Raw genomic sequence first — 15,635 nt, forward strand, 5'->3', positions numbered from 1 at the left:
TAATAGGAAAGTTGGCGCAAAAAGCGTCCTAGATGCAGTTAAATATTCTATTGAGTAACTGAGATGTATGGTTGTTTACTTGCTTATAGGATCGCAGAGTTTTGCTAAGATTTAATTTTGTTCTAAATAAATTTCAATTTGTACATGTAAGCTAAACATTTTGTAGACAGCGCAAACTACGCTCTAAATTTTGTATCAAACTTGGAAAATGAAAATTTTTGAATTAGATCAGATTTTAGTATAAGGAAATTGAGTCTTTGCCACAAAGTCAAATTTTCTATGATCCCTATATCATTGCAACCTGATGGTGTAGGCCTTAGATATTTCAAACTTAGGTTATTTGATCTAACAGAATATATAGTTTGAAATATCAGTAGTCTACAACATTGGGTTGCAAAGATATAGAGAATTAAAAACTTAGAGTTTGTTCCAAAGACTCTGTTCCTTCAACTTTATAGGTACGTTGATTATTATACATGGATACCATTTTTATATCGAAGGAAAAAGAAATAAAGTTTTTAGAAAGCATAATCCCCTTCTTACTTTTTCAAAACAGATTGAAATTCTAAGGGAAACTTTGTTGCAACTAATTTTGAATTTATCAAATATTTAGAGTTTTGATATTTCAATCCTGAATTTAAATCAAGTTTAAACTTTATAAAAATTAATTCTATTTCATTTACGGTTAACGAAACATATTCCTTCAGAGGACGTTTCTTTCCAACACTACATACAATGGTCGACCAGATGACGTCTTCGACAGTGTACGTCCTAATTATCTATCTATCAAATACTTAACTTATGTGAGGCATCTAGCGGTCAAACTTTATCGTCCCTCAAAGTACGTTATTCAGGAAACGTACTCTGAAATATCAATATTTTGATTTTAACAAAATACTAATTAGAGCCCGAAACTTAAGACAAAGTATCGTAATGAACCCCAATATAGTAAGTACGGTTTCATGAATGGGGTCAGGCAGTTTTGTAAATAACCTATTTTTGATGAGAAAATTTTTTTCATCCAGTTTCTTTACTTTCTCTTTTTATTTTCTGATTTTTTAAATCAAAAATCTACGCAAATGCATACCATGCACACCCCAAGAATGAAACTCGGGAGAGTTTCGTTCTCTTATTTCCAGTTCTGAGTGTTTATAATACATGAAAGTGCTTCCATAGTTTTTCATTAAAGGAATTGTTCCCCTTTCTTAAAATCCACGTAATTCCCATTAAAATTCTTTTTTAAAATGTTCCTGAACAATTGTAACATATTTAATTGAATTAACAAATTTCATCCAAAAATATGAAACCCCTTTGACAGAGTTAAAGGTATTTTTTCAACCTTTTTACAAGTACACCAAATGAACCAGTCCCTCCTAGGGAAATTTTATTGTTTGTGAGTGTTCACTTGATTTCAAAAAAGTAAAAAGTTTTTAAAAATATTTGTTTAGCTCGGAACGGGTCGGGTCCGAGGGAGACAGCACAATGGGGAGATATGATTGCTAAACCTAGACAATCTTCCGTAGTTTGGCACAGGTATACACTACAGGCTTTACGGCCTGACAATCTTGACATGCAGGGCTACAAAAAATATGAGTGGGCTAGTTAGGTAACCCATGAAGACAGTTCAAAGCCGGACCGGTCTTATTAGTAGACTTTTTTTTATGAAACGGGCTTTTAATACTGTGTTTTTTTAAGATATCGTCTTTTTTGCTATAGGACTCCTACATATAACATTTAATTGCATGGCAAAGGAATGGAGTCTTTGATACAAATATAATCTTTGAATTTATATATCTTTGAAACCTAATGGTGTCAACCTTTGATATTTTCTAAAGGAATTGAGTCTTTGAAACAACCTCTGATTTTCGAATCTCAATTTCTTTGCAATCCAATGCTGTACAATGTACACCTTAAATATTTCAAACTATCAGTAAAAGTAAAAGTAAAAAATTATTTATTAATGAAATATAACAAAAACATACAAAAAAATGTGTTTCAGGAGAAAATATTTAAAAACCTCTAAAAGTAGAGGTTGTAGGAATATTTCCCCCCAATTCTAAAAAATATAAAAATATAAATAATAGGAAAAGGAAAGGAAAGGATAAGGAAAGTTACATATTTATTGTTTACACTATATTTTACATAAAAATTAGTGGTGGATTGTTAGTATTTTTCGACGATGAACAAACAACTTTTAGTTTGGTTTAGATTTATTTGGAATTGCAATAGACTCAAAAGTGAAAGTATTTTGTATAACTAAGCCAGGTATCAATTTTGGATTCAAGTTTTTTTTACAATATATTGCAACACCTCCCCCTTTTGACGTTTTTCGTGTATTAGTAAATAGTTCGAAATCTTTGATAAAGAATAAGTTAGGTATAGAGACATCCCATATTTCTTGTAAAATTAAAACTGATACATTACCTCCTGATTTTTCGATTCTATCAAGAAGTATTTTCAATTCCTCAAATTTTGATGGTAAACTTTGAATGTTTAAACTAAGGACATTTAATCCGCTAAAATTTCTAATGTTTGATACAAAATTGTTTTCACTTTGGTATGTATTTCTAAGCTCAATGTTTGAAAATAAATCGGGACCCATATTTGTTTGTTCTAGATAATCATTGTAATTAAGAGTATATTGCTCGTTTTTATTAAGGGAACCTATATAATTTTTCACATCTTCAAGATCATCGTCAGGTTGCAAATATATAGAAATTGTAAATTTCGAGTTTGTGACATATAGACTCAATTCTTTTAATAATCTAACAGAATTAATAGTTTGAAATATCTAAGGTCTACTAAATTGGATTGCAAGGATATAGGGATAAGAAAATCAGAGTTATTGGCAATGACTTTTATCATTTACAGTCAGAATAGAGCTGCCATTTTTCCATTAAAGAGAGTGTTCGCGAAACATAAAAAGGGGGTTTAGGCTTACGGCGAAAAACTTATCAATAGTGATTGCTACAAATATTACTTCTATCTGTTGCGTCTATAAGGAGAAAAATTGTTAAAAACGACTTATACCGAAGAACGTAGCGTCCATACAAATTCAGAAAGTTGTAATATACGACTCGGATCGTAAAAAAAAATCAATTCAATTTCAAACAAATCATTAAGATATTACAACCTATAGTCAGCGATTATTTTGCGACGCATTCATATAGTTAATATTTCATAATATGTTTTATTCGTTTTGTATACAATGTACTTAAAACGCCGAAATAGTTGGCCGCAAGATGTCTCTGCTCTCGATGTTTTGAATGATTATACGTGGCAGAGAAACCTAGCGGAAAAATAATTTGTTTTAAGTTGCATTGTATATCAAACAAATAAAAAATATTATGAAATTTAACTTTATAGGAATGCGTCGAAAAATAATTGATGACTTAAGGTTGTAATATCTGAATGATTTGTTTAACAATAAATGATATATTTTACGATACAAGTCGTATATTGCAACTTTCTGAATTTGTATGGACGCTACGTTCTTCAGTATAAGTCGCTTTTAACAATTTTCTCCTTATAGACGCAAGTTAGATAGAAGTAAGATTAATAGTGGTCAAAGGCGATTATTTTTCACCATAACCCTATACCCTCTTAATTTTTTCGCGAACACTCCCTTCAATATTCAGAATATAGGAGCTTATTGTGCTATTTAAACCAATACTAGTTCTTTTCCAAATATTCTAAATTTATACAATTCATTCTTTAAATTTAAAGATGTCACAAGTGAAAAGTTGAAATGGTATTTATAGTAAACAGAAACGTTATCAAGATATTGTTTAAAATAAAAAGAAACAGCCTGTTCTTTTATATTTGGTAATTCCATACATAGATGATTGATATATGGTATACATAGACTTCCATACTGTCGGACTCACATTTTGTAACCAACACGATATATCCATTTTCTATATCTGTTATTAGTTTACATAAATTCACACCACATCAAGATTCTATCAAAATTCATATGTTGGAGGAGAGATAAGGATAAAAGGATAAAAGGATAAAAGGATAAAAGGATGGAAGGATTGAAGGATTGAAGGATAGAAGGATATAAGGATAGAAGAATAGAAGGATACAAGGATACAAGGATACACGGATAAGGATACAAGTATACAAAGATAGAAGGATTGAAGGATTGAAGGATATAAGGATAGAAGTATAGAAGGATAGGTAGATAAAAAATACAACATAATCTTAGTATATCTTTGTACCCTGTGTATGCTAATCTATATAGCTTAATGACTGTTCTATGATCTATTGGTCAGTTAAATTTTACCTATATCATTATAGCTAAATATAGTTAGTTGGATATAAACTCTGAATTCAAATAGTTGTGTTAATCATTAATCGGTAGAGAAATAGATTTAGAGAGCTTTACATGTGAGTTTGAGAATACTTTGTGAACAACCCCATAATTCGAGACACCAATAATTTTTGATAATGTGGGTAAGAAAATTACATCAAAATGCAAGTTATTATTAGGGTAAAATTTTATCAATCTTTCTTCAATTCAAATTTGGTTCCCTAGCTTATTTTGTAATATAATATATCAATTCTCTCTACTATTCAAGCTCGTCATAATGTCTGCTGGTATGTTCCTTGTCTAAATGACGCACTTCCTGCTTACATTCTCAACTTCCTAGCCAGGAACAGCTGATTCCATTCAGTTTTTTTTATTTGTCGTTTTCATTCTTTTTCGAAATTTTTCAAAATCTTTCAAAATCTTACAAAATCCCCAATGAAACCGTGAGCTGCCACCATAGTATTTTTAGCTAGCTATTGTTCCTGCAGAGCTCATAGATCGAGAGAATTCATATTTTTTGCGTAATGTCCTCTAAAACTCAAAAAATGTTGCAAAAAAGTTTTATTTACATATCTCGAGTATGTGGGGAGGAGGGGATGAAAGGGAGTAGGGGGGNATATATATATATACTGGACAGGGTGTCCCTAGATATATATATATACTGGACAGGGTGTCCCTAGATATATATATATATACTGGACAGGGTGTCCCTATATATATATATATATATATATATATATATACTGGACAGGGTGTCCCTGGATATTTGTTTAATGGACAGACGGGACACTTAGCGGCCAAAAGAGTCATTGTCAACAAGTATATTGTATAATTTGTAAGGAAATCTAAAAATGGAAAATTATAACATTTAAATTATGATAGGAGTGTGCCTAAAATTTCAAGGCACCTCGTATTATAATTATCGTATTTCCTGAATATGATCTGTTTAAAGTTTTATTCAAATACCATATCATATTTTTAAGGATTTTGTATAACTCGGGTACAGTTTATATTAGCATTAGTTAGAACAATAATATTGCTCCTATATCCCCATTATTTTACCTTAACTGTCCCTTTAAGAATTTTGCTTTTTCTAAAAAATATATATTTTTGCTCTTACGAAATTTTTCTTGTATTTAGGTTAAAGCCAGGAGAGTAAATCTCTAGGATGGAACTCAAGACCAGGGCTCGAGAAGTAATTAATTTCTAAAAAAATGTATTTTAAAAAACAGTAAATCATAGGATTACCGCTGTATACTATATACCCCAATAAAAATTACAACATATATATAGTGACACTTCGCGTATATCTTTTTTAAATTTTTGTTTGTTGATTGTATACATTTGTAAAAATAGTTGTGAGCATAAGAAGAGTCTTTAAAGTTTTATTTTGACTGATATCCTTTTTGTATCCTAAAAGATGCAATATGCTTTCATAAGAGGAAAAAACTCACAAAAACTATTTTTTGAATTTTAAGAAATTATGAAAACCGTGGTGCCGTTTTAAATTAAAGATTTTGATCTGATTTGATTCATTTCACACGTTTTTTTGATGAATCAATATTTTCATTTGAATAAAAACAATCTAATGTTCAATTATGTGGATTTTGTTGACTGTTGACAGTTATTTTTTAAAAACTAATAGAAGATGTTTTCCCTTTTAGATTGTTTTTACAGACGCAAGTAATTTTTAAAAAGCGGGCTTCATTAGATTTTTGAGAATCCATACGTTCTGTATTTTAAATTGAAAAACTTAGCTAGATGTATATTTAAAAAAGTTAAATATCTGTAAAATTCGAAAACATATTTGCACAAACTGATATTAAACATATTTAATGAATGTTCAAACAAGAAATTTACAAGGATTTAAATTTACAAAATCCAAATTATTCAAAAGTTTTAAAATTAATTGTAAAATATTTTTAAAGTATTTGTAATTTAGTAAATGTCAAAACTTTATGTACTAGTAAAAGTATTTTATGTACAAGTTTACAAGTAGTGAGTTTTTATGTACAAGTAGTACCCCTTTCAGACGATAGATACATATATATTTGATGTACACTTTACAATGTTAAATTTGATAGAAATAAATGTTTTTATTATAAAACTATTCGTTTTTATTCATGGCTCAACAAATATATTTTTCCATCTCAATAAATCATCATGTCGACTTTTAGTTGAATGAATTACCATGAGTTGATTTTGTGTCAATTTGCTTTTATTTTATTTATCTATTGCAAATAATTCATTCATTTTATTTCATCATTATTTACATTCATGCTAGGCTAGAAGAAATTCTAGAATACAATTCAAAATCAGGAACATTTTGTTCAAAATCAGAAACATTTCGTTCAAAATCAGTAACATTTTGTCCAAAATCAGGAACATTTTGTCAAAATCAGGAACATTTCGTTCAAAATCACGAACATTTTGTTCAAAATCAGTAACAGTTTGTTTAAAATCAGGAACATTTTGTTCAAAATCAGGAACATTTTGTTCAAAATCAGGAACATTTCGTTCAAAATCAGGAACATTTTGTTCAAAATCAGGAACATTTTGTTNATACTATTTAGGGTTTTTTGTTCAAAATCAGGAACATTTTGTTCAAAATCACGAACATTTTGTTTAAAATCAGAAACATTTTGTTTAAAATCAGGAACATTTTGTTCAAAATCAGTAACATTCTGTTCAAAATCACGATTATTTTGTTCAAAATCACGAGCGTTTTGTCTAACATTACGAACATTTGTTCAAAAAAGGAACATTTGTTCAGAATCAGGAACTTTCTTTCAAAATGACAAATATTTTGTTCAAAATGCCGAAAATTTTGTTAAAAATCAGGAACATTTTGTTCAAAATTCCGAACATTTTGTTGAAAAGCATGAACAGTTTATTCAAAATAACGAACATGTCATTCAAAATTACGAACGTTTTGTTCAAAATTATGAGCATTTTGTTCAAAATTACGAACATTTTGTTGAAAACTAAACATTTTAATCGAAATTACGAACATATGTTCAAAATCATAAATATTTTTTTTTCAAAATTACGAACTATTTGTTTAAAATTATGAACAAAAAATTTTGTGAGATATTTCTGACATGTTGACCATAATTTCGGAGAGAGTGCAATTGTAATACGGGATTAACCAAGATATAGAAATTTGATTTATCAATACTGAGACATTGTCGGTTATTTTGCTTGAAAAGTGTTAATATTTACAATTTCTTCCATTGTTTCTGTAGGAAGAAATCCGAAAGTAACTATTACGTGTATAGTAGAGAACATAGAATCAAAAATATTCCAATTTTTTAAGAGAATTTACGGACAAAGGTTTGTGATTCGGTAATGGTACTCTTGGTTTGTTTTTAACAAACTTTTTAAAATAATTTGCAAATAGAACAACAAATTTCGAAATCTTGTGAAAGACGATGCCTGGCCGCGTTAAACTAGTTCCACAAGATTCAACAGAATGAGATAGAACGGATACGGGGCAGAGTACTGATAAAACATCTACACGTGTGATTTCGATATTGACTCTAGTTCTGAACCCTCTAGTAATAAGTTATAAGAAATATATATACTGGAAGTTATTTATGCGTTGTTATTTAGAGTCTGACTCACGTCCTCAATAATCTTTTAGTTTAAAGAACACGAATGAAAGCACAACATGTAAAAAATGATCGCCAAATATTTTATATCAAACACTTGATGATAAACCAAATATATATTCATCAATCAAGAAGAGAACACATCACATATTGGATGCTTTTATGTTTTTATTGTTTACATATTTACCCTCACCTTAATATTGCAAGGTATAGAGGGACAGAGATATAAACTTTTAGAATTGAAGTACAGGGTTACCCACATGAGATGAAAGTATAATGACGACCCAAAACTCTTTAAATTTAAACATGGGAATATATTTAGGAATATATCCAGGAATACAGCCAGAAATATATCCAGGAATATTTCCAGGAATATATCCAGGAATATTTCCAGGATTATATCCAAGATTATATCCAGGAATTTATTCAGAAATATATGCAGGAATGTGTCCAGGAATATATCCACGAATAAATCAAGAAATATATCCAGGAATTTATCCAGGAATATATCCAGGAATGTGTACTGGAATATCTCCACGAATAAATTAAGAAATATATCCACGAATAAATTAAGAAATATATCCAGGAATATATCCAGGAATATATCCAGGAATATATCCAGGAATATATCCAGGAATATATCCAGGAATATATCCAGGAATATATCCAGGAATATATCCAGGAATATACATTCTTTCGGAAGCAAAGGGAGGCAAGAAAAACTGCGGACATGCGCGCAGATGGAAAAAGAAGAAAACAGGTAAACATATGAAACTATTTACTGTGCCCCGTACCATTTTATTTTATAAAAATTATGAAAAATTAATTATAAAAATATTGTTAAAAAATGTTTAGGAATATATCCAGGAATATTTAGAAATATTACATTAATTTATAAAAATCGAATAATTATTTTTGAACTCAAATAAATTTAATTATGCGAATGGGGTAGGTTGTATAAAAGTAAACATAAAAGTTTAATGTTGGTTTAAAATGTTGCTTTCTCATTCAAAATAGAACTTTTCTAAAAGAATAAATGTTAAAATATGATAATAAAGTGAACATCGACGTTTTTAGAGGTGAATTCGTGTACAATTAAAAATGGATGAGAGGTTAGAAAATTGTCCCGAATCCAAGTGAATAAAACTTAATGAATTAGATACATAGAAGAAAGAACACAGTTTAAAATTCTCATAAAATACAAAACTATTTAAAAAAAAAACTCTATATATCATCAAGTAGGAATAGAATTAAGTCTTTGCCACACACTCATATTTTGCAATCTGACTGTTCTGTTCCTGACTTAGATTATTTTGTCTGACAGAATTTGTTGCAAAGACTTTTTTTGTCAGGTTTTAAGCCGTTTATTAAGTTTCTTGTTTAATGGAACACGCTGTGCTCTGCATCTGTGTTTTCATTCGAATATAAACCAAATACATTGTGCAGACAAACTTATTCGAATATAGACCAGATACATTGTGCAGATAAACTTATTCGAATATAAACCAAATACATTGTGCAGACAAACTTATTCGAATATAAACCAAATACATTGTGCAGACAAACTTAATCGAATATAAACCAAATACATTGTGCAGACAAACTTATTCGAATATAGACCAAATACATTGTGCAGACAAACTTATTCGTATATACAGAAAACAAAAATATAAAGACTTCAAAAAAAATTAAAAAAAGAATTAAAAAAGGAATTACGTCTTTTACGCAAACTCAAATTTTGTAATCATCTTTGCAACCTAATAATGTCAATAAACCTTTGATATTTCAAACATATATTATTGTATTTAATTTTTAAAGTTTGCAAAGATAGGGATTAAAGTTGCAGTTTTGTAAAATAGATTCAATTTGTTCATTAATTTTAATGTGTTAAAAGTATGATTTAGAACCAATAAATGCATAATACATATTTTAATTATTAGTTATATTATTATTCATAAGCACTATTTTCAGGGTCTGATTCGGTTGAGTGGTTTTTATTCGTTATGTAAAAATGCAGGTTTCTCAGGGTCGGGTTCATCGAACAAACACAAGCTAAGTTTCAAAAAAATAATCATTCATTTCTTTGTCTCTCCAAAATAGACAGAAAAAAGCTCAAATTTATGCGTCATTTTGATTTTACGCACAAGTATGAAAAAAGCCAATTTATCCGGATTAAACCAGTAATTCAAAACATTTTTTCTTCTCAATAGCACTTCCATTAGGGGAGTTATGCATTGATTAAAATTATACAAGATTTCAACATTACGAACAATTCACGTTAGCATGTTGATTATCTATTTTTTTTCATTCAAAATTTTATTTTCCAATTTATAATATTCACGCCAAACTATTTCTATCTCAGTGTGTCTTGTCACTATATGCAGTTGATCCAATAAACGGTGATAAAGTTTACTTACTCCAATATTTAATCCGTTATATTCGATGAGAAAGGACAGACAAATTATGTTTTAATATTATCTAAATTATGTTTTAATATTATCTAAATTATGTTTTAATATTATCTAAATTATATTTTAATTTTATCTAAATTATGTTTTAATATTATCTGAATTATGTTTTAATATTATCTAAATTATGTTTTAATATTATCTAAATTATGTTTTAATATTATCTAAATTATGTTTTAATATTATCTAAATTATGTTTTAATATTATCTAAATTATGTTTTAATATTATCTAAATTATGTTTTAATATTATCTAAATTATGTTTTAATATTATCTAAATTATGTTTTAATATTATCTAAATTATGTTTTAATATTATCTAAATTATGTTTTAATATTATCTAAATTATGTTTTAATATTATCTAAATTATGTTTTAATATTATCTAAATTATGNGGTAAACAAAGAATTATTACAGACATTATTACCAACATTATTACCATCAGATGATTTCAGCTAGCACATATAGTCAAATTCTGGAATACAGATCACCTTTACAAAGTAATCCCGATTAAAAATAAATAGATTTCAAAAAGAGGAAACATCGATAGCTTATTCATCCTTGATCAGAGACAATTCTTTAAAGGGTGCTGCAGTTGTTAATTGGAAATGCCATTTTTAAAAGGAGCTGGGTCCCTCTAACTTACGCTTTCAGTCCCTATAAATGAAGAATCATGCAGAATGCTTTAATTATGGGACTGTTCCTTTCAGAACAAGTTTTGACGATTTCTAATCTTAATTGTAATTATCTTCATAATTATGCACTGCAAACCAAGATGTTCACACTATTTAGCAAAAATCGAGTAGTATTTTGCCAATTACTCCGCTTAAACTTAATCCAGAAACCAGCGCTTTGAAAATTGAAATGTATATGTCCAGGGCTACAAAAAAGTAAAAGTGAGTTGGTATGGTAAAACCAAAGATAAAAGCCGTGTTACACTTAATTTAAAGTATAAAAGGCTGTCTAAACATTTGATGAACAACTTTCAGGGTTGGCTAGATATCAGTGCATTCTTGTGAAAGACGATGCCTGGCCGCGTTAAACTAGTTCCACAAGATTCAACAGAATGAGATAGAACGGATACGGGGCATAGTACTGATATCATCATTTTACAGTCTACACGTTCGATATCAATATTGACTCTAGTTCTGAACCCTCTAGTAATAAGTTATAAGAAATATATATACTGGAAGTTATTTATGCGACATTTTTTATAAATCAGTTGTTACCTGAACGTGAAGTTTGCCATAAGGGTCAAATTATTTACTGTGTGTCAGGGGTGTTTACAGTGGAGGGGGGGGCAGTGCAACTTCTCCCCCCCAGATCTCTCGTTTTACCCTTGTAGAGCTTAAAGGGACTGTAGACGTTTTGTCAAGTGACCCTCCATTTATAGTGTCACGTTTGTTTGTTATACAACAGCACTTTTAACAAGATTGAACTAGATATTCATAATTTATTTCAATCCTAGTTTCTCTAAAAGTTTGACTTGAAGATCTAATGCTGTAGAAGCAATTGGGGAAATTGATAGAATTAAACACTTCTGTAATTAGAAAAGTTACTTTTATGTCAAATTAAAGTAAGTTTGGTTTCCACTACAGTGAATCTCAGATATATGAATATATAGACAGTCATAAGTTTTTTGATAATTCTAAAGAAACTTCTTTTTATTTTTAATTCAAGGTAAATTAATAGCACTGAAATATGAATGCAATTGATATATTAGTATTAAATTATTACAGGGTTGCCAACTCCAAAATTTTGCTCAGAACCACAAATTTCACTGCAGGGAACCAGCTGGGAACCAAAATCCAACATGCAAAACCACTTCAGAACCAATGAAAAAAAGAGCATTTTAACAAGAAAAAAAAACTTTTTATTCAACACTTTCTGCTAGAGGGCTGTATAACTTCTCTGAACTTTTCCCATCTCTGGGTATATCAGTCAGTATTAGATTTAGAAATAAATGCGACCCCTTATTGAAAATGAATGTTTCCACATGATTTTTTTTAAAGGGTACTGAAATGGGGGGAAAAATAACTATTTTTTGGTAAAAACATGGCAATTTAAAGTAATAACTATTATAGAGGGTAAAAACTTGCCCATTGAAAGCCAATTTATAAAAATCATGGGGAATGTGATGACTTTAGATCCTTTTCCTGATATTCCTGATAAGACGGCCGTTTTACGTGTTCTAGTAAAAAAATCGGTTATAGCTATATTATCGAAACTAGAAATAACCCAATCCATTAACTTTATAAACTATTCTTCTAAAAAGAGGTCTTTAATTCCAAAAATAAACAGTTCAGATTTTAGGCTGGGTTATATGGTAGTTTGGTAATAAATTAAACACTTCTGTAATTAGAAAAGTTACTTTTATGTCAAATTAAAGTAAGTTTGGTTTCCACTACAGTGAATCTCAGATATATGAATATATAGGCCGTCATAAGTTTTTTGATAATTCTAAAGAAACTTGTTTTTATTTTTAATTCAAAGTAAATTAATAGCACTGAAATATGAATGCAGTTCATATATTAATATTAAACTCATTTTTCCGCGGCATTTGATCTTAAATATGTAATACGACATTACGAGGAGTTATTCAGGGATAAATTCATACCTGCAAGCTGCAGACGCAACCCATGGCCAACTGAAAAATTGCCATAAACTATAATTTTTAAATCCCTTTATCTTTGCAACCTGATATTTCATATAGTTCTTTTCTATTCAAAATGTGTTGAATTTGAACAAGTTGACTTGGAAATATTTATGGTCAAACAATCATAAAAGTTTAGTTTACTATAGACTGACCTTACAAAATACAAATATAAGAAAACTCTTTGAAACCAAACCATATTTAAATCCAATTCCATGACATACAATCTTTAAAGGAGCAGTCATTGTACTTTATTATAGTAACTCTTCATTAAAAAAAAACAAAAAAACTGTATCATGTCTGATTCACAACGGTACCTTCTATGATCGATCATGTTAAGATAGTTGTCGTAATTTTCTATTTCTTTCCGTCCGTTGTTTCTGTTAATAGCAAGTCACTTTTTAAAGAACCCATAGTTGAAATTAATCAATTTTCAAAGTTAAAATAATAAGTATCTTTCATGGGTATCATTTTCTGTTAAACAAAGCTTGTGAGGGTACTATTGTGAATCAGACAGTTTCATTCACAAGTACGTATACTGTCCCTTTTATTAAACACTAGAGTACTTTATTTATTCTGACGAAATGTAAAAATTTCTTTCAAGTTTCCATTCTTTGTGCGTTTAATTTTCTGAAACCTGATTAAGGAATCAAATTTTTTCTTTTTATTATTTAAACTTACATCTTTAGACAACACAACACATCTTTAGACAACACATCTTTAGACAACACAAACACATCTTTAGACAACACATCTGCAAAAAAATCCTTTTACTGAAATTTCAATATTTTTCGCGTACATTTCTTCGCAATTTCGAAATAAAATTGTTGCCAAGATTTTTTAACTTTTATCATAATACGTTTCATATGCTCAAAAAACTGTCAGATTAAAAATTCGAAAGCAAGAGTTTCCAAAATGTCTCAATTTTTTTTCGAATTTGCAGAGAACCAATAGATTTTCGAAGCCAATTAGATGAATTCTCAGAAAATTTTGTCAAAATGTTATATTTTATATTATTATTAGTAGGCAACAGCAAAATATAAAAAAAGTATCTTAACATAAAATTTGACAAAAAGATTTCGAAATTTTTAGTTTGAAATATCTAAGGTTTTCGCCATTTGGTTGAAAAATTATAGGGATGAAAATTACTTTTTGCTTCGACATTTAAGGTAAACAAAGAATTATTACAGACATTATTACCAACATTATTACCATCAGATGATTTCAGCTAGCACATATAGTCAAATTCTGGAATATCAAAGGTTTATACAATCAGGTTGCAATGATATAGGGATCGTTAAATTAGAGTTTTTTGGAGTGATCAGTTTTTTTTGTTAAAAATCGGAATCACTATTGATAACTTATTTAGATTCAATTTATTATGATTTGTTATTATTTGGTTTTTGTCAAATGTTTCTAGTTAAATACACTCAACTAGGACTGGGCGTCGTTCCTCTAGGACGATCGTTCTTTCGCGGGAACGAACGGAACAGAACGAACGATGAAAACACGCCCAGATGAAGGACTGTGCGTCGTTCCTGGGGAACGATAGTTTTTTCACGGGAACAAACAGAAAGGAACAAACGATAAAAAACTAGGAACACGTCTTACATTCAGCTTGTTTTTCAAGTAACCAAGAATAAAGTTGAGAGTATTTCAACTATTTTAATGGGACCGTTGCCTAAATTTCAATTGACCTTGGTTGGTAAAATAGACTTTGTCCGATTAAAAAAAATGTAAAATAAACTATTGTCTGAACAATGATAAATCCTTGGTTTTTGTCCAAATAAACTATTTTCTGATTAATGAAAAATCCTAGGTGTTTTTCCAAAAAAAAGAGTATCAATCAGATGAAAAGTTAAAGGTTATCCTTTTGGATGCCACTCCACATGTAAATGGAGTTTTAAGAAGCAAAGACTCATTTGATAGAAATCATAGAGCTGTGCCACTTCGTAAATACTAAATGCCAGTTTTGAAATTAGTTTTATTTGGGTTTAAATTTTAATCAGTAGGATTTGGCACTTTATCAAGGATTAAAACTGTTTCCTTATATCTTTCTTATTTAAGAAATTGTCTTGCGTAACCTACACCCTCCAGCAATATATAAGAATTAATTGGTACAAATTGGGTTCTGTAGACCTAGTAAACACCTTGTTTATAACAGTATATTATTATATACAGGGTTATCCACAGGACCACAATGAAAGAGACTCGGATAGACGAGTATACAAATTGTATATATCATGGCTTCGAATAGAATACAAAAATATATAAAAGCCACAAATCTTTTGTATTATTTACTATATTTTTTATTGTTATTTACAACTTAAAACGGGGTTCTTTCTCCGTCGAATTTTTTTATATATCAATAAAAAAAGATAAAAAATCAAAATCGTAATTTTAACCATTATTTCGTTGATAGATTTATAAATAGCTTTAGGTCGTCATGCGTCTTCAGTGATACATAACTATGTATCATAATACGATTGGTTACAAATATCATACATTATTATTAACTATAATGATTTTTCAGCAGGGGGTGGGGGGGGATTAAAAAGTTCGATCTTTATTCCTACTTACCTACTGGA

General features: G+C 29.1%; 1 protein-coding gene across 1 annotated transcript in view; it reads left to right on the forward strand.

The window, feature by feature from the left end:
• Positions 1 to 6,381, forward strand: part of LOC111700726 (synaptotagmin-2) — a gene marked incomplete in the record, with an annotated part of 39,227 nt that extends 32,846 nt beyond the window's left edge. The window contains 2 exon segments of the mRNA XM_023471739.1: positions 1,449 to 1,533; positions 5,456 to 6,381. Coding sequence (XP_023327507.1) covers positions 1,449 to 1,533; positions 5,456 to 5,474 — 104 coding nt within the window.
• Positions 6,382 to 15,635: the final 9,254 nt, after the last annotated feature.

Source organism: Eurytemora carolleeae, unplaced genomic scaffold, assembly GCF_000591075.1.
Source record: "Eurytemora carolleeae unplaced genomic scaffold, Eaff_2.0 scaffold415, whole genome shotgun sequence".
NCBI lineage: Eukaryota > Metazoa > Arthropoda > Copepoda > Calanoida > Temoridae > Eurytemora > Eurytemora carolleeae.